General features: G+C 58.6%; 1 protein-coding gene across 2 annotated transcripts; it reads right to left on the reverse strand.

Annotated features, from left to right (window-relative positions):
- Nucleotides 1–3,473: 3,473 nt before the first annotated feature.
- On the reverse strand, nt 3,474–24,856 carry SH2B2 (SH2B adaptor protein 2). Of its 2 annotated transcripts, none has more exons than XM_068656160.1 (10): nt 24,710–24,856; nt 23,925–24,050; nt 15,675–16,562; nt 12,565–12,666; nt 9,303–9,394; nt 7,085–7,179; nt 6,734–6,904; nt 6,421–6,614; nt 6,134–6,305; nt 3,474–5,813 (listed from the first exon to the last, which is right to left on the reverse strand). In XM_068656160.1, the coding sequence occupies exons 3-10, from the start codon at nt 16,533–16,535 to the stop codon at nt 5,500–5,502; spliced, it is 2,001 nt and encodes a 666-aa protein (XP_068512261.1). In that variant the 5' UTR covers nt 16,536–16,562; nt 23,925–24,050; nt 24,710–24,856; the 3' UTR covers nt 3,474–5,499. The 2 variants fall into 2 exon arrangements, with proteins under 2 accessions (XP_068512261.1, XP_068512262.1); XM_068656161.1 differs by having other exon boundaries at nt 24,693–24,783.
- Between the last annotated feature and the right edge of the window lie 2,635 nt (nt 24,857–27,491).

Genomic DNA, 27,491 nt, shown 5'->3' on the forward strand with positions numbered 1-27,491 from the left:
CCGCCATGGCGGGCGCGGCCGGGAAGATGGCGGCGGGGCTCAGCCCTGCCCCCGTCCCTTCAGCCGTGCCTGTGGTCCTCAGCCCCCTCTCCGTGGGGCTTTGGGAAAGGCGAGGGAAGGGCTACGGCTTGCCCGAGCCGTTCCTCAGCCTTTCAGCAGCTGTTGTTAGCTGCTGGGGAGGAAAAACGTGTTACATGAGGGACCCCCCCCCACACACAGAAACACCTCAGGGGCTCCCGGGCACGGGGAGGGCTGTGAGGAGGAGGCAGGCGGCGGCTCCCGGCCCAGGTGCGGCCTTTTTGGGGGTTTTCCTGAGCCACTGCTGTGTTTCCCAGTGCCCACCTCTAAGCTAGCTTCCCCCAAAGTGGTGTTTACCGGGGCTTGTATCCCCTCTGCTGCCCCCAGCCCTTTCCACGCTGCAGCTGTGCTGAATTGAGGCTGACCCTACCAAGCTGACCCCATGGGACGTGTTAGCATCCCCCAAATCCGTCGTGCCAAGCTCTGAGCTCAGCCCCCAACAGCAGAGCCCGGAGCAGGGAATTCAGAGTATTTCACACAGGCACCCTGGCCCCAGCCAAATCCCAGCCCCGTGACAGTGTAAGCGATACAGGACTTCCTGGTGCCTCCCTGGAGGGCTGCCGGCACCATCTGCTCGTGTCACTTTGGTAATTAACAGGCCTCGCCCGCTGGCAGCCATGAGCAGCAGCGTGATTCCCCATGGCACGGACCCACGGGGCGGTGGGGAGGGCAGGTATCGGGGAGGGATGCTGCGCCGTCTGCGTTTATGTTAACATCTGGGCTTTGTAGGATCAGTGCCTCGTCCAGATGAGGGCTCGTACACCCAGAGCCACGCTTGCCCGATGGGGCTGGAGGAAGAGGAGCCAGAGCTGGCTGTGATACAAGCTTCCTCTGCAAGCCAAATTGCTTGTCGAGCTGCTATGGCCATACAGAAATGGCATGGCATGTGCTCGGGCTGTGCGTGCGTCAGAGAATTAGCTAGTAAAGGTCAGCTGCAGTGGAACAGGAGCAGGAGGCTTTGTGTAGTTTATGGAGATAAGCCGGAGCAGCGAGGCTAGGCTCTGCGCTTCAGACAGCTTCGTGCCGTGCATGTGGAGAGGGGGACAGAAAAAGGAACACAAAGTTGGGAATGGCCCTGTCTGAGATTTATGGGTCATTTGTATTGACCTGAATTTATTAAGCCCCCATGCTCTTTCCTCTTCCATGAAGAAAATTGGAGCTGCTCCTCAGGTTCAGTCCTCTCTCTGTTTACAAAAGACTTTTCAACCTCTGCTGAGGTTGCTATGGAAATCGCTCTAGTTTATGTCTCGTGTTTGTCTTACCAACCTGATTTGTAAAAGAATGGTGTGAATTTAGGGTTGGCTAAGTTCCCGGCTGGCGCGCTGGCCCTGTAAGACATCCCTGCAGTCACTGCCCTGGCTGGATGCAGACAGCTTCCCCTGTGCTGTCTCCCAGCTTGTGATCTCCTGTTCCCAAAGCTCTCCCAGCACAGGGCCTTCTTGGTGTGCCAGGATAGAAACCAAGCATCACCAGCCCATGCTCAGCCTCCATCAGGACGCAGCAGTTTTATCTGCAGAGGCTGGGGCTGGTACATGCCTCTGTCCCTTCTCAGTCACTGCAGAATATGTTTTAGCAGCAGATCTGCTGCCAATCCATTGAATTTCCTCTGCCGAGCCCTGAACACAACACGGGCCAGTTTCACCCAGTAGCCCATAAGGTGTCACCCTGCTTCTTCCTCCTTGCTGCCACTGCCACCTCTCCCAAACCACAGCTTCTGGACGCGGGGGTGTGAGCAATGAGCTGTCAGGCCACAGCGCTGTCGTGCCAGTCCCCGCTGGAGAGCGGCAGAGCTGTGATGATGACCACGGACATTGCTACAGCCTGAGGGCTGCGGGGAGCAGCTGGGCAGCTCAGTCCTCTTGCCCAAGGTGTGTCTCCTGCTGGCAGCAACTCACGGCCCTGGGGAATGGCAAGCAGCTGCCTGTCATCCGACAGAGCCCACGCAAACAGCGTGGGGAGAGAGACCTGGGAGCATCTCCCTGTCAAACTACGTGCCTAGGGAATTAGCGCAGAGCCTTGACGTCTTCTGCACCTGTTACTTTACTCAGGTCAAAAGCAAAACGGGAAGTGTTTCATCACATCGTTAAAAAATAGCCCACGGAATCAGTGCTGGGCTGGGATCTGGGCAGAGCAGGGGACTTGCACGTGAGCAGTTCAGTGCGAGCCAACCACCTGAACTCCCTGATCTGTATCAAAGAAGCTCCTTTGTGCTCCAGAGCAAAGGCATTCGGTGTTCCCTTAACTAAAGGGATCCTTCTAGAAGCACACTAAGCCTTTGCACAATAAAAAGCCCTGCACATCAAGCAGGCAGGAACCCCCACGGACAGTTTAAACACCCAAGAAACACACACGAGGGTGCACTGCTGCAAAGTCCCTCACATCTTTTGCCTTTTTCACAGTATCTGCTAGTGTACAGCATGCCACCAGCCAGCCCGGCCCACGCGCTGCGGCCACTTTCCCATTTCACTGCCAGTTCAACACAGAGGGCAACCCGGTGAAAGGAAAGAAAAGCACGCTTTCCAGCAAAACTGATGCCGTAATTAGTCAATTTGCTAATATGCTGAGGTGCGAACAGCTTATGGTGAGGCAGGAGGAGCAGCTGTCCTGCAGGCACAGCCCTCGCTGCCTGCCTCGCGGGCAAGGCAGGAGAAGGGCTGTCATCTCCCCAGCTGGCCAGGTCCTGATGGATGAGCCACCCAGGGCTGGTTAACAGGCTCTGGAGAATCTGGGGAGGGAATATTTTTTTTTTTTGTGAATGGGTCACGATGCAACGGTGACCTGATTACGGCGCTGAGCAGCTCCCTCCACCCCCCAAAAGCCATGTGTTCGCTGCGTCTGTCACGCTGCTGAGCTGTGACAGCGCAGTCTGGGACAACGTGCCGGTTTTCCCAGGGGATCCTCAGCAGAAGAGAGCACGCTAGGAAGACGTACAATGGCAGAGCATGAGGCACTGCCTTCCGGGAGAGACGGTGGCAAAGGAGGGGGGAAAAAACACGCTACAGGGACCTTGGCTGCTAGGAGATGCTAGCGCTGGCTCCTGAGAGGGAGGCACATCTTCGCTCCCCTGGGCTCCCGCTTCACTTTTATCTGCTCTGCTCCAGGGCTGGAGGCGGTTCGGCTTACACCAGTGACAAACCAGACAAAGAAAACGACAGACTGGGAGGAGAGGAAACCCAGCCCTGCACAGCCTGGACACATCCTCCACCTCCCTCTGCTCAGCCGTGATAAAAAATCTCCCCCTCCTCCCTCCTCGCTGTGCTAGACCGGCTCCGTCGGGCAGTCTGAGCCCAGCCACAAGCGCCTCAAGACAGCAACAAGGTCTACACACATGCGACATGACAGCATCCTCTCTCTTCATGCAGCACACCCAGCAAAGCCCCGAGCCCACGTCCATGTGCTGTCCTTTTTGCAAGCGGTTTTATTTTAAAACCAGAACTCAGCTTCTCCATGTGTTGAACAAGTCCCCTCGTGTCTTTTTTTCTTTTTTTTTTTTTTAAATAAAATTAATTTATTCTACAGAACAGTAAACTCTTCCAGACTCTTCCCTATTTACAAATTAACATTTTTGCTTGCAGATCATCGCTCCCTCCCCACCCCGCTCCTATCCCGTGACACAGAAGATGAAAAATCAGCCAAGGTGTGAAGGGCTCTAAGGCAGTGCTCCCATCCGCAGCCACCTGGGACCTGGGGGAAGAATGAGAGCGACGATGTCTGGGCTGCAGCCGGAGGTTCCCCCTCGTTCACCGTGAAAGAAGCAGGTCCACATGAAACCCCAGAGCATCTGGCCTCTCCCTGCACAGGCTGGGTTGAGCTGTGCTGAGGAAGGAGCAATGCCCCGGCACAGCAAACGGCTCCCACTGCCCACGCTGCTGGAGGTGGCTGCTGGTGCGGCAGGGCTGAAGGGCCATGAGGTTGGGGAGAAGGGGGAGCTGGCTGCAGGAAGATCTCTCGGCCCTCAGCTCGTGCACCTATCGGGCAGAAAGGCAGCTCCTGCACGGCTGGGGGAGGCGAGGAGCCTCGGAGACACCTCCCCCTGCCCTGGTGAAGGGGGAGAAAGCGACTCCAGAGCTGGGGACATGCTTTGCTAGCTCAGGAAAGAAGGCACCTTTAAAAAAAAAGAAAAAAAAAAAAAGAAAAGAAACAGAAACACAAACAAACCACAAAACTGACCCAAACCAAAACCAGATGCCAAAGCAACTCTCCAGGCAAATTCAATGGTTTCTGAACTAGGTTGTGGCTTGGCTCCTACCCTACACAAAGCACACACTCCTACAAGCAGCCTGGCCCCGCTGCTTTTCTGCTCTGTGCTCTCTCCCAGGTCTCAGCGGTGCAGGAGGGAGCTCCTGTTCCTGCCGGAGACACATATCCTGCGCTGGGGGCTGCTCAAAAGCCACAGTGCTGCTAACGGGCAGAGGCAGTCATGCTGCTGTGCACAGGGGCAGGGGCAGGGTGGCATTTTCAGCCAGCAGCAAGGGCAATGCTGGCTGCCCGCGCTGTCAGCATAACCCGGCCCCTCCGAGTCACTCGTCTCCCCCCCCCCCGGCAGCAGCCCCGCTCCTTTCATCCTTTCCGGGCATTTCAATTTCTATAAGAAAAATAAAAATAAAAATCTTCAATAGCATCTACTGAAGGTCTGTAGTGTTTTCACTCCCGGGGAGGCCAGGTGAGCACTCGTGGAGGCGAAACTGCCTCCACCTCTGCACACAAGCCCCTGGCCCCTGCCTGAACCCCCCGAGACATCCCCACGGACTAACAGCCGATGCAAGGGGGATGTTGTTGTGTTTTTCAAGGTTTGCCTTGAGCACTGGAAACGACTGCCTAGCTGCAGCAGCAAGGAGGCAGCAGGCTGAGCCGATGCCCTTGCAGGCAGCCAAGGTTTCAAAAGCCAAGGAAGTGAGGGAGGAAGAAAGGGGTTATTCAGGGAGTCTCCGGCTACAAGGAGAGAAAGGACAAAGGAACAGAAGTGGCAGGACAGCAGGAAAAACCTTCCTCCAGTGAGATGTTCAGCTTTGAAAAATGCCTTCTCCTGGCAGAGCGAACGAAAGGCATGCCCCTGGGATGCGCATGGATGGGCACATGGCACAGCAGCCCCTGGGGGGCACCTGCTGTCCCCATAATCATCCCAAAACGCCCGAGCCCCATGCTGACTCGGTCCCGGGAGAGCTCTTGGTCCGGAGGGACAGGGAAAACGCTGCAAGCTCCGAAATGGCACTGATGCTTTCAGCCTCCCAAACCCCCCAGCGCCACCCCAACCTCGGGGCTGGGACTGGCCGGGACGTGGCCGGCCGCTCACAGGGCTCCGGGAATGTCCCGGCCGTGCTGCTGCTGGTGGTTGCAGGAGGTGGCGGTGGTGGCAGCGAGGCTGGTGTGGTGACAAGGCGTGGGTGAGCCATGCCCCCTGCCATCCTGCCCCCGGGGGGCTCAGTAGAAGGAATATTGGTTCTCCACCGCCCGCGTCCGGCTGCGGGCACCGTCGGCATCGTGGTAGTCCTCGGCGCCGGCGGCTGGGGGCTCCGGCCGGCGCTCGGCGCTGTCGCTGCGGCTCCGGGGACCCAGGGCTCCCTCCAGGCGGTGGTAGGGTGCGGGGACGGGGACGGCGGGGGCCACGGCAGCCCCCTCGGCGGGTGGTGGGGCCGGCGGGGCGGCGGGCGCTGTGCTGCAGAAGTAGTGCGGGGGCGGCAGGTCGGCTCGGCAGCCCGGCGGCTGTGGCACGAGAGGTGGTGGGGGGCCGGCATCTGCAAGGGAAACAGGAGTTTGACTCCTCGGAGGCTTCCTATGCCCACCGTATCTATCCGTGGGAGCTGCCTGGAGGCTGGCTGCTTCCTGTGCCCATCCTATCCTTCACCCGGTGCCCACCGACCCTCCTGGCCCACTTTCTGCGTGCCCCAATGAGCCATGCAGCATCTGATCCTCTCCTGCTCCACGCCAAGGGACACAGAGGCCACCCCAACATCATCAGTGGGGAAATCCCAGTGACCCGTCCCCTTTCGTGCTGGTGCAAGTTCCCAGCCCAAATCCACCCCAGCAGCCCTCCTGGCACAGCCCCGGGACCTACCGGGCAGCGGGCTCTGGGCCACCACGTAGCTGCGGAGCGTGATGTCGGCCGCGCCGCCCGACTCGAGCGGGATGGGGTGCGTGTGGAAGTGGCGCAGCATGTCGAAGATGGTCTGGAACCAGAGGTGCTGCACGTGGCACTGCCCGCTCTCGTTCAGCGACAGGCGGAGGTGCTGCGAGGGCAAGGGCAGGGGTAAGGGGTGAGCCGGGAGGCAGCCGGGCAGCCCCAGCCTCCGAGGAGCCCCCCTCCAGCAGCTGAGGTTTGCTCGCAGAGCGGGCGGCACCCACCTTCGCTTTCCCCTGGAAGTTGAAGGTCAGGACGTACTCCCCGGGCCGCGTCTCGCTCTGCCGGATGACGAACAAGCCGTGGCTCCTGGCGCCGCCGAGCAGCACCAGCTGGGCCGCCTTGATCCGCGAGAGAGTCCCGTGGAACCAGGGGAAGTCGGAGAGGTTGACCTCCGCCTCCGCCTCGCTGTCCTCCCCTGGCCGCAAGCACCGCCGCATTTTAGGGAGCGCCCAAACATTTGCCCTCTCCCAACCCCGTGCACCCCAAGGGCGAGGCGATGGGGCTGCATCCTGCCCCCCTGTCCTGCCCCCCTACCTGTGCCGGCGGTGGGGGAGGATTCCAGCGTCTGCAGGAAGCTCTCCAGCGGGACGTGGGCCAGCAGCTCCCCCAGGGAGTCCCTGCCCCGGCCGTGGGGCGCGGACACGGTGGTGGCAGCAGCGTTGTGAGCACCAGGCAGGGCACATCTGTCTGGTGGCCTGTGCACGTCTGGAAGGCAACGTCGGTGTCTTCAACAAGGGTGGGCATCTCCCCGCAGCGGGGGCAAGCGTGAGGACCTGAGCGCTCGCTTCAGGCTCCCTGCCTTTATCCCCAGCAGGATCTGGGCCCCCAAAAGCAGAGCCAGCAGCAGGAGACCCCTCTCCCGACCTCCCCAGTGGGATTTCTCACCGTCAGCCAGAAACTCGCAGCTGCAGGAGGATGCCCTGCCCGGCAGGCAGGCTCCCTGCGCGCAGGAGGCCAGCTCGATGTCGTCCCCGCTGTCCCTGGGGGGGAGCACAAAGCAGGTGACCACAGGCAGACACGCACAGCATCACCCCTCGCAGGCAGCAGGGGCTTTATTAGCCAACCACCACCACCCGGTGAGATCCCAACTCTGGCCCGAGCCCGCAGAAAACATCCCAATGCTCATCCCTTCCTCCCGGAGCACCGAGGCAGCACCCAGAGGCCGAGCAGCCGGCAGAGCCGTGGCGTGCCGGGAGCAGGCGCTGTGAGCAGCTGGCACACCAAGGGCTGCTTCAAACATCACCATCAAAACAAGGTGGCTTTTTGGGGTGAGAAACTAGCGTGCGGGTACAAGCCCTCAGAAAGCCCTCACTGCCTGGGTTGTGCTGGTTGGGACCAGCTGCAGAGCTGTGCTGCAATCCCCTCGGCTCGGACACGTCTCTTGCTGTGCCTTCCAGAGCTTTTGCTCTCACGCTTTGCACGCAAGACACACGCACGCTCCCATCACCGACTTCCACCCAGAGCCAGTTTTGCTTTCAACTCCACCCAGAAAAAGCTGCTTGAACCCACCCCCAGGAGCTGCAGCCCCAAAAACCAGGAGGTCCTGCAGACCAGAGGGGCATCCACCGCACTGCAGCCCCTGCGTCTCACATCCCCAGCTGCCCCCCTGCCCGTGCACTTCAGCATCCTTCTTGCACAAGCTCCCTGCTTGCTCACGGCCTATTTTTAGCCAGTGAGAGCCCGGAGCCGCTCGTGGCACTCGGGTGCTCTTGCTTAACAGCGGCCACGTGCGTGCAGACAGCCAGGAAGCGGCTGCGTTAGCGGTAACGGCTCACGAGGGAGCTGCTGAATTATTTAGTGGCCAGTAAGTGAATCAGCCACTGGGAGTCATTCAACTGCAGCCACTTAAAAAAAAAATAGAAAGGAAAAAAAAAAAAAAAAAAAGAAGGGGGGAAGGAAACCAAAACCAACAGAGCTCTGCAGAAAACCCGTCGCCAGGGCGCTTACGCAGAGGTTTCAGCGCGGATCCTTGGCAGGAGGACCGAGCACCGCGTGCAGGAGCTGAATGAAAATTCATTCTTGGCACAGAGCACGCGTGTCAGTGTATTAAGCAGCTCATTATTATTTGCTGTAGAGTTCATTATTATTTGCTCTACGGTCGTGTCCGGAGGCCAGCACGGGGCTGTGCTGGGTGCTAGGCAAACACCACATGCCACGAGGCCGCTGGAGGCAGAGTGTGGGGCTGGAGAACCGGCACCAAAACACCCATTTTGAGAAAAAACAGCCCTCCCTCAACTGCCAGGCCACGCTTCCCTGCCTCACCTCCCTCAGCAGCCCAGCCTCAGTGTTGCTTCGTCAATTATGTATTAAAAAAGCAGCAGAAGGAGTGCACGGTGCGTCCTCACAGCCTCACCCCAGGGGAAGGTGGCACGGGGGGCAGCAGGGAGCCTCCAAGAGCCCCCGTCCCAGTTTTGCTCGAGGCTTTCATCCCTACGAGCTTGGGCATCCCCTCCTTTGCCGAAATCATGCCAAGAAATGTAGCAGTGGGGTGTGCCCAGGGACTGTGGGAGAGTGTGCCAGCAGCCCACTGAATATAGAGAGGATGCTGGAGTGGATAAAAAGCCTGGGAAATAGCTCTGAGGTGATATGGAAGCTTTGGAGAGTTGGTGTTAGGAGCATCCCCAGGTCACCTGCCTCGGCTAGTCGAGGCCATGCGGAGCAGGAAAGGGTTAGCAAGTGGCCGGCACGCTGCAAGGCTGCACCTCTGACACACAGCGGCTGCTAACTTTGCCTCCAGATTTCTGCCAAAGCGAGACAGACTTTATGTAATACGCTGAGCAGCGAAAATTGCATCAGCTGGGGTCTCTTCCCTCCTAGTGGTCTGCGAGGGCTGACCACCGGTCCCAAAGGCATGCCCTCTGCCCTCTCTGGGGTGCTCACAGGAGCTTTTCACTTGCGGGAACAAGATGACTTTCCTTTACTTTCCTTTAAACAAGCACATTATAGCAGAGACCTCCTGGATGCACTGGGACCCCTGGACCTGAGGGACACAGCTGTGAAGGGCAGCAGCGCAGGAACCTTGCCCAGGTCATGCCCCGATCGACTGGAGAGGATGGAGGCTGTGGTTTGGAGGGGAAACCCGACCATGCCCCATGAGCCTTACCCGGGGTCGATGCAGTCCTGGATATCTGCCACCCAGGAGTGCTTCTGCAGGGAGTCGATGGTCTCCAGGATGTACTCGGCACCATTCTCCACCTGGAGGCGAGACAGGACAGCGTCAGGCCACGGCCAGGGTCCTGCCACCCGTCTGCTGCCCCCCACCAGGCAAAGCAAAACCCTGAACCTGGCAGGGCTCTGGCTGGACCCGCGTTCACTCGCCACTGTTACACAGTGCCCTAGCTGAAGGATAGCTCCGTGTTCCCATCCCAGCACAGGGGTGTTGAGAGGTGACCCCCCAGGGATGCTTTGATGTGCCCAGGGGTGATCCCTGGCCAAAGCTGAAGAGCTCAGAGGAGAAAAATACAAATAATAATAAAAAAAAATCACCTGTTTTTCAGCAAATGCATCACAAGGTTTTTACAGCCTGTGTGGCCACACCTGCACCAGCACAACCAAGGGCAGACACCATTCCCTCGACTACAGCATCCCCCAAAAACTAGCCCTGCACAGGTGGCATGTCAGAGACCGTGCTGCCCTCTCTCACTGCCCTGAAATCCTACCAGACCCCTAAAACCAGGAGTTTAGACCTCTCCTTATTTGCTTTGCCTGCCAGTCCATCAGGTTTCCAATTTCTGATTGGACCAGAGAGATAGAGACCCCACAGCCCTTTAACAGGAAAAAATAAAATAAAATAAAACCAGGATGCAAAACTTGCAAGCCCAAAGGAGCTGGGCTGCTTTGGGACCCAGGAGGACGGAGCACTTGGAGCACCCGGTGAGGTGCTGCCTGCCTCCAGCCGTTTCCCCACGCCATCCTTCCCAGACCCCTTCTACAGCGTGTCCCCGAGGCAGCCCTGACTCCGGGAGGGTATCGCGTTGCCAGCCGAGACAGCCTTTGAGCAAATTAAATTAATTGCATACAACTGAATCGCTGTCCTGAAAATAAACAGGGCGCGCAGGAGCCGTGCCCGGTGCCGCGGCGAGCAGCAATCGGCCCTCCTGCCACACAGGGGGTACAGGGGAGCAGCAGAGCCCCCCCCGTTTTATTTAACCAGGTTTTTGGAGAGGAAGGCACGGAGCTGGCTTGGGAGACCTCGGTGCTCCTTCAGGCAGAACAAAGCGCGTGCAGGGCTCGGGTATTTTGCAAGCGCCCGCTTGTGCAATGGAAAAAACGCGTGTGCCAGGTGCCTGACGCGTGGCGAGGACACGCCAACTGTCAGTTTTTAGGTGATTTGGCAGAACTGATTCCAGTGTGTGAAAAGCAGGGGCTTTTTTTTCCCAGCACGTTGCCTGGGAAGGTGGAGATGTGGCCCCACACCGGCCCCATAGGCAGAAGGATCCCGTCTCACCCTCCGAATCCATACCCTGGCATCGAGGGGTGCTCCACCCCTCTGGGAATCCAGCCTGCAAGGGAGGAACGCAAAAGAGCATCAAGAACACGGCCCCCCGAGAAGGGCCAGGGCAGAAAGTGAGCCACGAGGAACAGAGGATGTCAGGAATGGGGGAAAAGCTCCCCGTGTCCACAGCCGTGAGAGGGAGGGCGGCAACAGATGATGCTGAGCGAGCCCCTGGGGGTAATGCAGTGCCTGGTGCCACGCCTCATTAAAGGGATCGATTGCAATCAATTAACCCTGCGGCAGGGTAAGTGCTCAGGCCAGAATGGGGCAGGAGCAGGTTAGAGGGTACCTGGTAAATGCGGTGCTTTCAGGCTCGGGGTAACCACAGAAAAGGCTGAAGCAGGGGCAGAGCACTGGTAGTGGGGTGGAAGGGCAGCATGTCCAGCCCCAAAGCCCTCATTGAGGCACCCCATTGCCAAAACCCTGCCAGTGGGGACCTGCAGAGCCCCAGTGGGGCCACGGTGATCTGGTTGTGCTCTGCCACAGCCCCAGAGTGAGGGATGGGAGCAGTGATCGGCGCCACGTCCTCTGCTACAGCAGTGCCTGGTGACACCGTATGCAATGCTGCAGCACGCAGGGCAGGGGAACGGGGTTGAGATGAGACTTGTAAAGGGACCTGGGAACCAGCTGCTGCTGGTTAATGGTCCACGTGGAGGAGATGCTGGGCTCCTTCGCATCAGGGATGCTGTCCCACACGTGCTGCCATTCAGCAATGAAGACAAAAGAAGGAGGGGATGCCTGCTCCATTCATGGCTGACACCACGTTGCAAGCGTTTTGGAGGATGAGGCAAGAATTCAAATGAACTTCTCGATGCTGAGAATTAGTCTTTGAAAGAAAATGCCCAGGGCAGGCTCCACCACAACGGCACGGCGAGCTCCAGGCCCGCGCCGACACCACGGGCACCTAGCCTGAGGAACCACAACTCTGGAGAGGTTCTGCAAAAAGCACAGCGGGGTTACGGCAGCTCACAAGCTGCCTGTGAGTCAGCATCATCATTAGGGTATGAAGACAGCGACTGGATGCGCTTGGGCTGGATAAAGAGGAAGAAGAAAGGAGAAGCAAGCCTTCCCACAGCCCCCTGGCCACGGCGCTGCCTTCACTTCGGGACACGCTCGCCCAAAAGGAACGTGGGGAGGAGCACGGGCTGCTCAGTCCAGACAGGAGAAGACGTGTGAGGTTGGTTTTCAAGCACAGAAGCCACCAGCCAAGACAGCCTCCATGTCCACAGTGGACACAGATCGCAGCCAAGGTTGATGTTAACAGCAAAAAGCCCGCGAGCACCGGGGCGAGGTGGGCTGCGAGGTGGGCTGCGAGGTGAGCTGTGAGCCCCTTGATGTGAGCAGGGAGGCACAGCCTCATCGGACAGAGAGAAACGTCACTGCCACCACCACTGTCAAGGCATCAGCACAGCATGCCCCAAACCAGAGCCTGTGACACTCAGCGAGAAGGTCCCTGCTGCCATCCAGCCCCAGAGGAACTTCCCAGCGCTCCTGCTCGAGGCTGGGATTTGCCACAAAAGGCTGCTGGGAGCACGACCTTAATTAAGCAGATTGTATGGGAAACACTTCTCCGAGGTCTCTAGCCGGAGATAGACTTCACCTCTCTGCTTGCAACCCTTGCAAATTGTCTCCAGACGCTAATTAAACCTTGTCCTGGTGACAAGGAGATGCAAAACCCCATGGAGAAAGCCAGGCAACCAGCCTGATCCCTAAATACCTGGGCATCAGGTGGACGTTGCATCATTTTGGGAGCCCCAAAAGGAAGAGAAAGGGAGGCAGGGACCCCGTGGGGAGCACCAGCGGCAACGTCCCTGGGGTCAGAGCATCCCTGCAGCAGGGCTCGATCACACTGTTACCTCCCTGCACTCACCTTCAGGACGAAGGTGTTGTCCTTGTCGGGCATCTCCAGGGGCATGGTGGTCCGCACCTCGATGATGGCTGAGAGCGGGATGCTCACCTTGGGCTTGGAAGCCTAGGGAAAGAGAAAATTAAGAGAAATCGATAAATAAATTAAAAATAAAAAAAAAAAGTCACTCAATCTAATCAAACTGTCCCGGGGGACAGCGCGGCGTGGCTCTCAGCAAGGCGAGATCGTGGCTCAGCCGCACGGTGATTACGGGGGTGGAAAAAAAGGAAAAAAAAAAGAAAAAAAAAAGCATTGATTTCCCTCATGTGCCTGCTAACTCGAAGCTGTTTTAATTAAACCAAGAGAAGGCCCGGTGGAAGATGGGGAGGTTAGTGCATTTATCTGCCAAACCTGCCTTGTTCCAGCCCTGCCAAGCCCACTTGTTCCTCTCCTTTGACACCTTCCCCTTCCCGAAAGCCGCACAGCAGTGCGGACAGGCGCCCCATTTACCCAGCCCAGGAGTTACAGTGCAGCAGCCGGAGCTGTGCGGGGAATTTTAATTTCATTTAAAAAAAGGAAAAAATAAAAATAAAAATAAAATTTCCCCTAGCACCCGCCGGAACCTCTGTGTGGGGGCAGGACCCGCTGCCTCCCACTCGAAGTCTCTGCTGAGCACCAAATTCCCCAGATATTTGCTTAAATTACAGCAAATCAGCCCAAGGGAGGACACGGAGATGCTCCCAGGGCTGGTCCCCTCCGGGACGCTTGGCATCGTGGCTCCAGGGGTGGGAGCACGCAGACGAGGCTGGTGATGTGCCCCAGGCTGCAGGTTACCAATGATGGATTCAGGGCCATGTTTTTTTAAGTTAGGAGAAAAAAAAAAAAAAAGATAATAATCCAGGCATGAGAACAGAAACTGTCCTTTCCCCTTTGGGACATTTCATTTCCACCAGCCCAGCCCCCTGTGCTGCCTCTGCATGCATCCCGGGCTGCACCGGGCTCAGCCCTGCTGAAGTTTTCCATCTTTTTTTCTGCTGGAGAAGGTGAGAAAAGGGGATGGAGCTGCTGAAGAAAAGCAAAAAACCCACAGTGTTAATTCAGCAGTGAACCAGAGGAGGGTCTGCTCCAGGAGGGTCTTCCTGCAGCAGCCCGGGGTGCCCACGGGGAGCATTATTAATGGCCGTGGGGACACTCTGGGGACATCTCCCTACATCTATTTTCCCCTCGAAACCCCAGGATGCTTAAAACGACCGCTGCGTGCCAGCACAAACATCTAGCACGGCTTATCGCTTCCTGTTGCAGCGGCAGTTAAGAAAGGGCTCGCTAAGGAGATCTGAAAACATGACCATAGTTTTTGTAGGGCCTACACAAAACCGAAACCGGGGGATCCCAAAGCAAAAAGCAGTTTTCTTCCAGCTGTGCCAGCTCGACGCCACGTTTGCAGCTGGAGCACGCCAGATGGAATACAAGATGGGATGAGGGGAGATGAAACGCAAACCGAAGACAGAGGGGTGTAATTACAACAGCAGAGCAGACTATTTCCATAAAAGTTGTCATGAAATCATTTGGAAATTGACTTTTTTAGAGCCAAATGAAGATGCACTAAAAAAAAATCCCTCTATGAGCACTCTCCTAAACGTTTTAACAGCAGCAGTTGTTCCTTTTTAACCTGGGTTTAGTGCCACCTTGGTGCAGTGCTGCAGCCCAAGCTCCCGGGGGCTTCCCAAATTCTGGGAATTCCCCGAGCCCAATGCCAAGGACATGCACCGTGCACAGCAGCTCAGAGCCTTGCTGTAGGGATATGCTTGAGTTCAAACTCGGATTTTATATTTTAGTAGGAGAGGTGTGAAGCTTAGGAAAACAGGAAAAATAAAAAAAAGGCAGGCACAGACCAGCACCAACAGTGCCGTGGTTCATTTTGTCCTCAGACAAGTAGAAGGTGTTTTTTAAAAATATGAACTCTCCTGCCATCCCTGTGACTCCTGTATGAGATCAAGATCTGTGGGATCCCAGCAGCTCCCAGTAGAGCCGCAGCCCTGTGCAAGGCTTGTGCTGCCCCAGCTTCTCTGCAAAGGGCCCAAACACAAGTGGAAAAATCCTGTAAAAAAAATCAAGTAAATGAGGTTTTTCTTCCCCAAGCATTTAAGTAACCTGAGATTTCTGTCCTAACCCGTACAACTAGTAAAACCCCCAGGAATGGCCTATTATTTGCCCCGTGCTTGTCACAGATGAGCACGCACAGCGTAGATGAGGCTCAGTCAGTGCAGGTTGGGCAGCACAACGCATCTTCTGTTCCTCCCAGGAGGAACAGAGGGGTCCTGCAGTGAGGAGGGACTGAAGGTGGACCCCAAACATGCCCTCTGCATTTCCTGAGAGCACTGCTCCCCTCTCTGCCCCAGGAAAAGAGGGGCAAGATTCCCCTGCACCACGTGCAAAGGGGATATTGCAAGGAGGGGTGTGCCAGAACAAAAAGCAGCTCCCCTTTCTGCAGCTTTTCTGCGTTACAAATGCAGAAGAGACACAGGCAAGGAGAAGTGATAACGTGGGGACTGCTACTGATAACAAGCAGCATTCCCCTGCACAGCGGGGCGAGTAGCTGGGGCTGTCGGTGAGGAGCGCTGCAAAACCCAAGGGCAGCAGTGGTGCTCCGGCCCCAGGGTTCTGCCCCCCCACCAGAAAGCTGTGCTGGGAGCAACATTATTCCACGTGAATTATTAATTTGGAAATAACGAGTGCTGCGACCAAGCGTGGGGTTGCTTGGTGACACATGGAGCACTCTGTGATGTGCTCGGAAGAGAAAAATCTCCTGGTGTCCTGGGCATACTTCATCTGAGTGTGGCAATGAGCTTCTGCACCATAATCATCGATATTTGGGGCTGAGGGACAGGCAGGGCCTTCAGCATCTCCCCCGCGGGCTGTGGGATGAGCGCTGGTGAGCGGTTTGTGGAGGGGACTCGACCACCTTGCCCCACACAGCCACATCTCAGCCTCCCAGCACCAAACCTCCTGCCGGAGCAGGGCTGGATTTCATCCCAGCTCCGCAGTGGAAATGAAAAGTAACAACACAAAGCCCAGCTGCTCGAATTTCACCCCGACGCTCACCGAGACGGCAGCAGAGGCGAGCCGGGACTCACCTTGGGAGGGACGTAGAACTCCAGCAGGAACCTCTCCCCCTCCACCTTCACCGCCTTGCGCAGCAGGAGGCGGCACTTCTGCCACTGCGAGCTCCCCACACAGTTCGTGTCGTCGGCGACCATGTAGCGCAGCGTCCCCTCCCGCTGGATGTCCACCAGCTCCACCTTGGAGGACTGAGCCTTGGAGAGCCGCAGTTTGTGGGTCCACTTCTCCCGCGGGTCACCGGGCTCCTTGCCCCCGGCTGCCCACGGCTCCCTCTCGGCCCTCCTGCCGCCCGGCATGGCCTCGGCGCCCGGCTCCGGAGAAGACCTGCGGTGCCACATCTCCTTCATGCCGTCCACCACGCACAAGCTCATGTTCCTCAAGGAGAAGCCCTTCTTGAACTTGGGCTTGGCGGCGGCGTGGACGGAGACGTCCTCTGAGCTGCGGGACTGGCCGTAGGAGGACACTTTGCGTGCCTGGACCTGCTGTGCCGGGCTGAGGTAGCGGCCGGCGCCCAGAGGAGCCTCCATGCTGTCCAGGGACTCGGTGGAGGTCTCCTCCTTCCTCTGGGCCACCTCACGCCCGTAGGGCACGTGGCAGTTCTGCAGCCCCACGAAGGGCACAATGTTGTACTTGGTGGGCGAGTCGGAGACGAAGACCCGGCTGACCTCCAGGCTGAAGATGTCCAAGAAGTTGGCGGCGAAGTGGTGGGAGAAGGAGGCCTCGGCGCCGGGGGTGTCGTAGTGGGGGTTCTCCCTCAGGAACTGGCAGAACTTTTGGGCGAAGTCGACGGCGGCCGCCTGGGCGTGCAGCTCGCAGAACTCGCGCCAGTCGGGGAGCGGGGAGGAGGGCTCCTGGCACAGGGCATCGCCGTTCATGGCTGCCCCATTCCACCTGCCGGCGGGCTGCGGGGCAAGGGGACAGACAGGGTGAGCTCGGCGGTCAGTGATCCCAGCCATCAACACTTCCACAGCGGGCCCACAGCCCTGGCACCAAGTGGGACGCGAAGGGAAACACAGTGGGAAAGCATTTTTATGCTGTAACCCCTCCCTCTGCCACACTGGAAAAAAAACTTGGCCCTGGCTGCAGCCATAAATCGTACTTATTTTACGATTATGACCGTGCAAAAGTGTTATCGATTTCTCATAAAACCACTAAGGAGTCCCCGACCGGAGCAGCCCGGGGGGGATTCGCCTCCAGGACTGACGCTGCCACATGCACGGCCTGGGCACTTCGGGCCTGTAGCAGCACATCCTCTGCCACCATCCCCGGCAACTGCTCCGGCTCCGCCTGCATTTCTGCCCACAGAAGAAATTTGGCACATGCCACCCGTGTGTCCATCCTTTTCCCCTCGAGGGCAGTTTCACCTCAACACCACAAAGGGAACGCTCTGCTCTGGACCCCTGTCCATAGCAGCCCCTCGTGCCCGGCCTGGGGACATGCCAGGGCTTCTGGAAAAACGGGACAGCCCCTCTCATTTGGCCGCTCTCCGCTCACAAAATCTTTCTGGTGAGTGATTGCTGCTGCTAATAAATCAGGCGCAGTAACTAACCATCAGCTTACATGGCCAATACTTCATTACTGGTCAGGTAAACTGTCCCAGAAGAGAGAAACTTAAAAATATGTGTGTGCGTATATATATATATATATTTAATCCCTCTTTGGCTCAGCAGCCCTGAAGCAGGGGATCCCAGTGTTCGGCTGGACCTGGAGCTCCCCAAAGTCTTTCGCAGGAAACCACCAGAGCCAAGGGAGGCCCGGGCAGCGGAGCAACCAGAACGACACAACCAGACAGGCCCAATTCCCTCGTTAAACATGGGCAATAAAAGCCCTCAGTGAGAAGGGAAACCCCAAGCTGCTGGCAAGAGCCAGATCCAGGGGAGTTTGGCTTCCCAGCTTCTCATCAGGGTCTCGCAGATTTCTCTGGGAGCTTTTTTACCCCGCGCTGAGCCGGCCCCGCTCGCCGCAACCCAGCCCGGAGCAGGGAAAGCCCCGTCCCCGCAGTTTACAATGAGGCTGAATTTCCCCAAGAGACAGTGGGAAAGCAGCAGAAAATGTAAAGCTGTTTGTTACCAGGCCAGCAAATGCAATTCTCACGTCCCCATCCATCACCCGGCAGAGAATTTAAAGGCTCGGCTCCCGGCGGCAGCTACTGCCCTTCAGCTTTACCATCCACAGCACAAAGCAAGGGAGGGGAAATATTTGGGCTCGGGGAGGTGGATTTGGGTCTCCTGCTGCTGACCCAAGCGGGAATAGCTGGCACCACAAAGAGCAATGGTCCGGGAAGAAGGTGCAAAGGGCAGCAAGAGGCTGAGGAGGGAAGAGAAAGCCTCATGCCGAGGGGTGATGGCCCTGATTTTGTCACACCTGCAGAAGGGAGCAGTCGGTTTTACCCCATGGGCCAAGCCCCAGGGCTTTGCTGGCGTTCTCCCACCACGCACAGGAGGGAAAATGCTTCCCCCCCATTGCCCCCTCCAGGAAGGATGGGGCAGGAGGGCCAGGCAGGACAGAGCAGGACCAGCCTGCCCACAGACGAGCAATGGGAAGCCAACAGAGAGATTAAAGGGGGGGGGGAATGGAAAGAAAAAGACACTTCAACAAAGATAAACCCCAAACAAAAAGCCCGGCCACCCAGCCGCTGCAGCAAGCCTCAAGCTGGGAGACATGCACACAGAGGCATCACAGCGTCTTCCTTTCATCTGCACGGGGATGACAGACTCTAAAAGGCCAATTTATAAAAATGAAGCCTGGAGGAGAGATGTCTGGCAGGTCTGAAGGAGGAGGGGGGGAAGGTTGGGGGCCCTGTGCGGCGTCTCCATCGCCCCCCACCTGCAGTGGGTCTCTGAGCCCCTCCGTGGGGACCCTACTGGGGAGACTGGGAGCAGTGGGGGGGCTCGGGGAGGTCCCCTGGGACCACAACATCCCCCCCCTCCCCAGCACGTACGCCTGCACCTGATTCCTGCGGGAAGCAGGCTCCCAATTATCTCTGCAGCTTTACCTTTAATCTCGGTGCCTCCGCTCCCCTCTATGCCAACAGCACTGCCCCACTTCTCGAAATAACTCCTCGTGCCACAGACAGCATCCCCGGGCAGGGCGGTGGAAGTCGAGATGAAAATAAGCTCAAGATGAAAATAAGCAGCAAGCCCACGACTGTTTTTTGGCCAGGAGGGGCAATTCGCCCCCAGCCCGGCTCACCAAGGGTTGCAGCGTGCGGCCGGGCACCTCGGAAGGAGGCAGAGCCCCTTTGTGGGGGATTTCTGCCTGCTCAGGGGTCACAGCCTCGCTTCCCTGGCCTGGGTTACACAGCAGGACAACACAGAAACATGGAAATGAGGAGGTTTGTCCCCAAAGAGAAGCTGGGCTCCTCCTAACACCTAACACTGGCTGGTCCCCAAACGCCTCCCCGGGCAGAACTGTGCCCTGCTGCTGCTGCTGCCGCCACTTGGGAAAACAATTCAAGGTTTTAGAAGGAGGGGAAATAAATAAATAAATAGGGTTTTCTGGGGCCTGGCCAAGTGGAAGCCCAGGTTGCAGTCGCGAGCCAGCTGCTGGCAGCGATGCTGTGCCAACCCCTCCGATAAACTGCGCCGACGGCCCCTGCGCGGCGGGGATGTGTTGGCACACACAAGCCCAAAGACCTGAAAGTCGAAGTGAGCTCCTGACCCCAAGAAGGAACGAAATTTCAGCCGTCAGCAGAAGTGCAAGAGACCATGGAAAAAAAAAAAAAAAAAAGTCTCCGGTGCAGTGGGAGTCAGGGAGTGACAACAAAGCCACCAGGATTTGCTGAACCAGAGGAGCGGGGAGGAACTAACATCTAATGAGGTGTTAATAACCCGAACGCACAACACTGGTCATGGGATAGCCAGAGCAGCCAGCCCAGCACTTGCTCCAAGGGCTTTATTTAAGGAAACAGCCCTAATAAAGAGATGTTTCCCTTCCGCCCCGCGGAGCGCAGCCAGGCTGGGGCCACGGGAGGAAAACCTGCGTCCAGCTGAGCTTGCAGGAGGCAGATTTGTACCCCCCTCCTTTTTTTTTTTTTTTTTTAAGGCTAAACACCCTTCAGTATGAAGGGGACGACCAGCAGTCCGCCACTTCCCTGGGGGTTTCCAGCATGGAAATAAAAAATAAAAATAGTAATAAGGAAAGCTCGCATGCCTGCATCTCCACCTGCACAGGAGCGCTCCCGGGGGCACAGGCTCGCAGATCCGGGCTGATGGAAGCACGGGGAGGATGGAGCATCCTGCAGGGACTGCTGTGCATGTGCTGGTGGTCCTGGCTTCACGCTGGTGGGGAAGGATGGGGCCGGCAGGGTCCCGCTGCTCGGCTTCCAGCGAGATCGATGCCAATCAGACCCCGGGACGCGAGGAAACCCGGGCACCTGCTCGCCCCAGAAGAGAGGCTGACCTCAGCCGTCCCCACGTGTTCGGGCAGGGGAGATCCCCGGGTCACGAGCGGGTGCAGGAGCAACGTGACACCCCGCAGGGCCCCCCCGGAGAAGGTGACGCTCCTGGCACGGCGGGCAGGACATGCCTGGCAGCCCGCGGGGAGCCTGGTGCCTGCCTGCATGGCCCTGGGGTGCTGCAGAAAGCGGCTAAAAACCAATGAAACAACAAAAAAAAAAAACATGATGGGCTGCTCTGGGGGGTGGCAGGGTGCTTTGAGCAGATTTAGGATGTGGATAGGAGGAAAAACAAACACAGCACCTCTGCATTTACCATTCAAGCCCAGCGGAACAGGGGATGCAGCCGGCACAGAGATGGGGACCCACACCTGCAGCTGGCACCTGAAGGCTGGGGAGCCCAAGCCACGTCCTCCTGGTGGCTACCTCTGCCACCACGAGGGGCCCAGCCCTCAAGACTGAGACTTAAGTGCCCTAACTATGTGCAGAGGCTGATTTGAGGGACAGAAAGCCATAGGAAAATAAATAGATGCATCAAATAGCAGTGGGATGGGAGCTGGTCATCTCTCCGTGCTCTTTATGGCTCCCTGTACGATTTGTACTCCACAGCCCCTTAATCAGACTGGCTGTTGGAATGGGAGAGAAATGGAAACAATCTTTGTTCCTCTCATTTACTGTCCATCCCACTGAAATATTAATTGAGCAGCATTCTGGCCTCAAGTCTAATGGTCAAGCCACCCTCCTCGATTCACTCCCCCATTAAATGCACGCTTTGACTCGCTGCCCAGACGCACCGGAGGGCCCTCCTGCCAGCCGGAGACGCTCGTCCGGCGTGCAGAGCCTTCTGCTGCACCAAGCAGGGGCTGCTCCAGCTGAGCCAGCAGCACGGGAAGAATTTGTGCATCCCCTAACGAAGCTTTCCTCTGCAAACGAAGCACCGCACCTTGCGGGCTCTGGGGCTTTAGGGGGCTGCCGAACTTGTGGCTCACCCTAGGCAGCCTCATGGGCCTGTCCCCAAAAGGAATGGGCACGTTGTCCCCTTCCCGTGCACACACCAGATGTTGATGAGCATTTCTCAGGGCAGAAAGGAAGGCTTCTCATCTCGGTGTCTGGAAGCACAAAATCCCGATGGATCACGGGAATGCGCTCCACTGCTGTGCAGGATGGGAGCCACCACAGCCCCGAGGGAGGGCTTCTTCAGAAAGAGACATCTTCGGAAGAGAAAGCAAACTTTGGGTCAGAAATGACCCCTTCTTCCCTCAAAACTCCCCGGCACGTGTTGAGGAGGATGTGACACTGACACCCTGCGTACAGCCCATAGGTCACAGCCACCCCCAAACCCGCAGCGTTCTCTACTTCCCACTACTCCGACCAACTTCGCTTTGCAGGGTCGCTTCTCTGCTTCCTAAACCCTGCCCCGCCATGCACTGCAACCCCCGTGCTGACAGCTGCTGGAAAATAAAATGAGTTAATAGACAAGACCCAGCGGATCTCAGCTGATCTCCTCCTCCCTGTGCTTCCAGGCAGGTCCCTGGGGTGTGGGGCCACAGCATCGCCCGTGATGCTTAGTGCACCGTGGTGGGGGACCTGGGGGTCCCCAGGGCACAGCAAGGGGATGCTCTGCCCTGGCAGAGGCTTGGAAAGCCAGCAACCCACCCCTTTGTTTCCCCAAACTGAGGGTGGGCTATTTCTTGTGAAAATAACAGAGCTTTTGGTAAGGAAGGTAAGGAGCCGCCGTCCTTTCCCTCTCGATGGGAGCCACCTCACCTGGCCAGGGCTCTGACCTGGGAGCTTTCTGCAGAAAATTAACGAGTCCAAAGTCTATTTTCAGCCCCCACAATAGCGGAGCCTCCCGCCAGGAGCGTCAGAAGCCCTGTCCCCAAGCAAGCAAGCTCAGATTTCCCTCGCTAAGCCTTGATTTCCTTCCGCCCCTCGGCCCACAACAAAACCTGCCCCTTCTCGCCTTCCCACCCTGGTCCAAGCGAATTTGTGCGGCCACCTCCGGGGCTGGTGCTCGTGGCAGGGCGCGACACAGGCGTTACACATTAACCACCACGCCACGGCTCTCGCAGGGCCCGGGGCACGAAGGGCAGAGCTGTGCTGGACACGTCCAAAATGATGGTTGGGGTTGGCCACCACGGCTCGCTCAACAACCCCCATGTAGCTGAAATAAAAGGGACTGAAAGGAAAGGCCCTGCTGTACAAAACCAGCTATAGTTCCCCTAACTAACTGCTTGGAGAAAAACCAACCAAATTAAAAAAAAACCCTCTTGCCCTACAGATCACTATGCCATTAAGGGGCTCCTGGGGTGGTTTTGGTGCACAAGCTGCACGGATCCGTGGTGCAGAGCACTCAGCAAAGCCCTGCTCACATCAGGACCCCCCCCCCCCTTCCTTCAGGGACAGGAAGGAAAAACCCCAAGATTGTTTTTCAATTACGGCTCATAACAAACACGGGATAAAGTTACACAGGCCCGTATTAAATTGTCTCATTATCGGTTTTACTTTCGGATATAATTCCCCACACGCATCCCTGGCTCGTACCCGCCTGCCGGCGGCGTTCGACGCTGCCCAGCGGTGCCTGAGCTGGGGAAACTCAGCTCTGCCCTGCTACCGGGGCTGCTGCGCTCACTGCTGAGCTCTTACGGTGTGTGTAGGGCAAAACGCCTCGTGCTAGCTCCAGCAGGCTTCAAAAATCCCTTTTTTACCCCTCCAGCTATGCAGGGATGCTCCCCGGCACGCAGCGCTCCGCACCGGTGGGCACGGGCGCACAGGAGGGGTTCCCTCTGCAGAGGGGCTGTTTCCCACCCAGCCTGTGCCTGGTGTTTCTGCCTCCCCTCCTTCCTGGTGCTCCTGGCCCCGTTTGCAGCCCCGCTCCTGCCCCACAGCCTCGTGTGGGGCTCAGGGGGCTTCAGGCTGGAGAAGAGCAGGGAAGGCAACGTTGCCCCGGGGCTCCCCAAAAAGCCTGATTCAGCAGGAGCAGCAGATGCGCAACCATCGTCGGGTTTCTCAGCCCGCCGTGGGGAAGAGGAAGAAGAGGAGGAGGAAGGGCTCTGACCAGCAACATCCTCAGGGTGCGCTGACGGCGATTTACCTCGGAAGAGGGACAGCTGAGATAAGAATTGGGCAAGGCCACCCTGCCACGAGAGCGTGTGAGACGCGTTCCCACCAGCCCGGGAGAGGAAGGAACAGCCCTGATGGCGAAGACGAGCAGACAGAAGCGGTCACAGTAGGCAAGCAGCCACCCCACACCTATGAAGGACCTCATGCTCGAGGCAGACAGCACCCAAACCCCAAAAGACCAGCCTGGAGCAGGGCAGGTTCCATCCTACAGCCCTCAGGACGCATTCACCCCGATGGCACAGCTGCCCCACGCTCGGTGAGACACCAGCGACCAAAACCACCCTGATTTCAAACACGCATCAATGGCCTGGAGCACCTCCGTGAGGCTTCTGCAACTTTTTTTTTTTTTTAGGAATAAGTTCCCCAATGGGCACCCCGGGGTACACCGCAGCGTTATGGCACCACCGAGGGATGCAGGGGGGCAGAGCTGGGAGCGCTCCTGGTCCCACCCGAGCACATCTCCCAGCCACACAGACACCCACCTGTGCCAACGCGATGGCCGAGGGCCCCGTGCTTTTTGGGGCAGTCCGGGTGATTTAGGAGCACGGCCCCAAAACACCCGGCACTGCAGCGGCGCCGCTCCTCCGCCCCCCCTCCCAACAGGGCGAAGCAAATAATCATCCCAATAATAACAACAACCGCCACGGCGGGGAGGTCTGAGCAATCCGCTCGGTGTGGGCAGCAGGCAGCTGCTGGCTTCCCGGGGATTTAGGGCAGGATTTGGGGGGAAGCCGAGCCGTTTTACCTCCTCTCCCGGTGCGGTTCAGGGGGTCCCCAAGGTGCCAGCAGCGGGGCTCTCCGCGTGCAGGCTCATCTCTCGCAGCACCCAGCTCCCACGGCACAGCCAGGGACCGGAGCACCCTGGAGGGACCTGGAAGGCAAAGTTGGAAGAAGTCAAGTCCCAAAAAGGGTGCTCGGCACCTCCCCGGGGGTCACCCCAAAACCCTGGGGTTGCCGCACATGAGCCCGAGCGGTGGCTTTGCTGGGAGCAGGGGGGCTGCAGGGGAAGCCCCTCGCCACGCTGAGGCCTCAGCACGGTGCCGAGCGGCTCCTGGGGGGGCTGTAGGATGGGGGGGGGGGCAGCTCGGTGGGGCCGTGCCCTTGGGTAGGGGCTGCCCCGGGGGGGGCGGGGGGGCCGCAGGTGCCCACAGAGCATCCATGCAGGCAGCACGCACACCTCGGGCGGAATAATAACCACTAAAATAATGCTAATAACAAAAAAAAAACCGTCCTGAGGGGGTCGTGCGCCTGGGGTCGTGCCCAGGACCCTGCGCCCCCCCCTCCCCGCAGCCCCCCCAGCCCGCAACTTGCGCCCCCAGCCCGGCTCCCCCCTCCCCTACAGCACCGCGCACCCCAAAAGGACCCGGGGAAAAGGGGGATATGGGGAGGGAGGGGGGGGGGGAAGGGTGCGGGTCCCTCCGGGGGAGGGGGGTGCGCCCCGAAACGGTGATGGAGAAGGGAGGGGGGGGACCAGGAAAGCGGCGCCGCCCCCACGCAGCCGCGGATCCGGTACCGGAGGGATGCGCTCACCCGGCCCGGCTCGGCTCGGCCCCAGCCCGGTGCAGCCCCGGTGCAGCCCCGGCTCCCGGCTCGGCTCCGGCGGGGCCAGCGCTGCCCGGCCCCCCCTGGCCCCCCCCCGCCCCGCCCGGCCCCGCCGCCCCCCCCCCCCCCCCGCTCCTCCCACCGCTTTAAAGGGCCCCGCCCGGCCCCGCTCCGCACGGGGAACCCCCCCCAAAACAGCGGGGATCTGCTCTAAGGGGGGGGTCCTGGGGTCTGGGGGGGCACCCGGTGTCCCCACACGTCCCAGAGGATGTCCCGTGTCAGGCAGGGCACCCCACATCACATAGGGCACCCCACATCGCACGTGGCACCCTATATCCCACAGGACACCCCACGTCCCACACGGCACCCCACATCCCGCCCCACATCCCATAGGGCGCCCCACATCACACAGGGACCCTACATCCAACAGGACACCCCACATTCCACACGACACCCTACATCCCATGGGGCACCCCGTGTCCAAAAGGGCACTCCACGTCCCACAGGGCACCCCACATCCTGCAGGGCACCCTACACCTTAGGGGGGGGTTGGATCTAGATGATTTTTGAGGTTCCTTCCAACCAAAGTCATTCAATGATCTCACACTGCACCCCATATCCTGCAGGGTACCCCATGTCCCACAGGGCACCCTACATCCCACCCTGCATCCCACAGGGCACCCCACATTCTGCACGACACCCCACATCCTTCAAGGCACCCCATGTCCCACAGGGCACCCCGCATCACTCTCCACATCCCACAGGACACCCCACATCCCCCAGGGCACCCCACATCCCACAGCACAACCCCAACTCCACATCCTACTGCACACCCCCCAGGGCACCCCCAAACCTCCCCCAAAACCCCCCCAAGCCCTAGGAGGACACCTCCGTTGGCCAACAAGGGGCAGCACCTGTGCCCCCTGTGCCACCCCAAGCTTTTTTCCCCCCTGCTTATGAGAGGGATTTGGGGTGACACCAGCCCCCCAAGCAGCGGGTCCAGCCCTGGGCTTTGCCAGGCGGCGCCGTGCCGGCCGGATTCGGCTCCAGGTCAAGGTTTGCGGGCCAAGCCCTGGCGTTCGCTTTCGCTGCCCTGCTGACATATTTATAGGGCCCGTCGCCGAGCACCGGCCCTGCCAAGGGGGTCAGGACACAGTCATAATCCGCCTCCCAGCGCGGGGGGACCGAAGCCCGGGGAGGTTTAAGTGATTTAGTCAGGGGTCACATTACGGCGGGGGCCTCCGGGCCTCCCCGGCGGGGCGGATAAGGATGACTCACCAAAAAAATATAAAAAGGATTTGCAGGAGGAACAAATCCCTTTTACTTCTGCAAAGCACCTGTAGGATTAAGACAATGCCGGTTACGTAAGGGGCAGGGAGGGGGCGCGTTGTTATTGTTTTTGTTCACCTTTATCACGCCGCCTTGCCGTCCCCTTACCCTGCAGGGGGGAACCCGGTGAGATTTGGGAGATTTGGGAACCCGGGGGATGCCGAACCACGGAGGGAGGCTGGCTGTAGGGCCGGGGCCGCGTCTCCTGCTCTGGGATTCAGGCAGCCACGGGAAACGTGGGGCAAAGGGGATTTGCAAAAGCATGGCCAGGGCACGGGCTCGCGACTTCTCTCCTTGGTTTCATCACTGCTGGCTCCGCGCTGATTTTGGGTGAATGCCCACCCTTCTGCTCCAGGGAGGTGCGTTTTCCTCCCCGGGTGGTGTAAGGGTCCCACGGGACCCCACAGCCCTTCCCCAGCCCAGGCTGCTCGGCGCTGGGGAGTGACCGTCTCTGCATCTCCGGCAGCCCTGCGTGGTTTCCTTCACCCCCCCTGCCTCCTTCCCTGGCCTCTCCTCCAAAAAGCCTCTCTCCCATTCATATACATTTTTAAAGAAAATACGCAATCAATAGTCTCTTAGGCTGAAATTTCATTAAGGGTTTCATTGCACTCGGCATCGATCGCCAGCAGCGCGGCGAGCGGCGCGCCGGGGGACCGGCGGCCCCGGCGGATGCAGCCCGTCGATGCCCCGTGGACCATCCGGGGCATCTCCATCTCCAGGGATGGAGAACCGCGGTTTCTCGAAAGCTGACGTTCCCCCGAGCCTCATCCTTCGGGTGCCTTCTCCTGGCACCCAGTTTGGGCACCTCGTGGCCCCCCCGTGTGCGCTCCCAGGCTGGGGCATGTCACTGGGACCCTGCTCTTACCCCCCCTTAGACTTCAACCAAAAAGGCAGAAAGCCCGACCTCCCCGCTTTGATCAGCCGTGGCTCAAGAGCAGACACGAGCTTTTTTTAACACCTAAACCACCTGCCCTCGAGGGGGGAGAGCCACCGTGCCCCACACAGCTGTGGGACGCGGAAAGCACCGCGCTTGCTGCCAGCCCACGGGCTCAGCGCATCGGCAGGGCGCACGGCCCCCGGCTCGGGTACATGCCTCCCACCAGCCCAGCTTCATTTTGGGTGTGATCCCATATTTACGTGTACAAGGCTGGGAACCTCTCCTTGCCTTTTTTACAGCACTGTGGAGCCTGGCGGGGCTGCAATGAGAAAGAAAATCGAGCCTCAGAGCGGGGACACGCACATTTTGCAGAGTTGCCGGTCAATCGCTTGAAAAACCGAGTGAAAAACCCAAACCCTCCAAAGGACCAGAGGGCTAATTTTAGGTCTGCGCCTTGCCCAAAGAGATTTAAAAGAATTGCCGGGGTGAAAGTTGAACTTCACCCGCGACTTTTCTCATCAATCCCCGAGGAGCTGTGTGCCTCTGCGCGGAGCATCCCAGCTC

This window comes from Anas acuta, chromosome 19 (genome assembly GCF_963932015.1).
Source record: "Anas acuta chromosome 19, bAnaAcu1.1, whole genome shotgun sequence".
Lineage (NCBI taxonomy): Eukaryota > Metazoa > Chordata > Aves > Anseriformes > Anatidae > Anas > Anas acuta.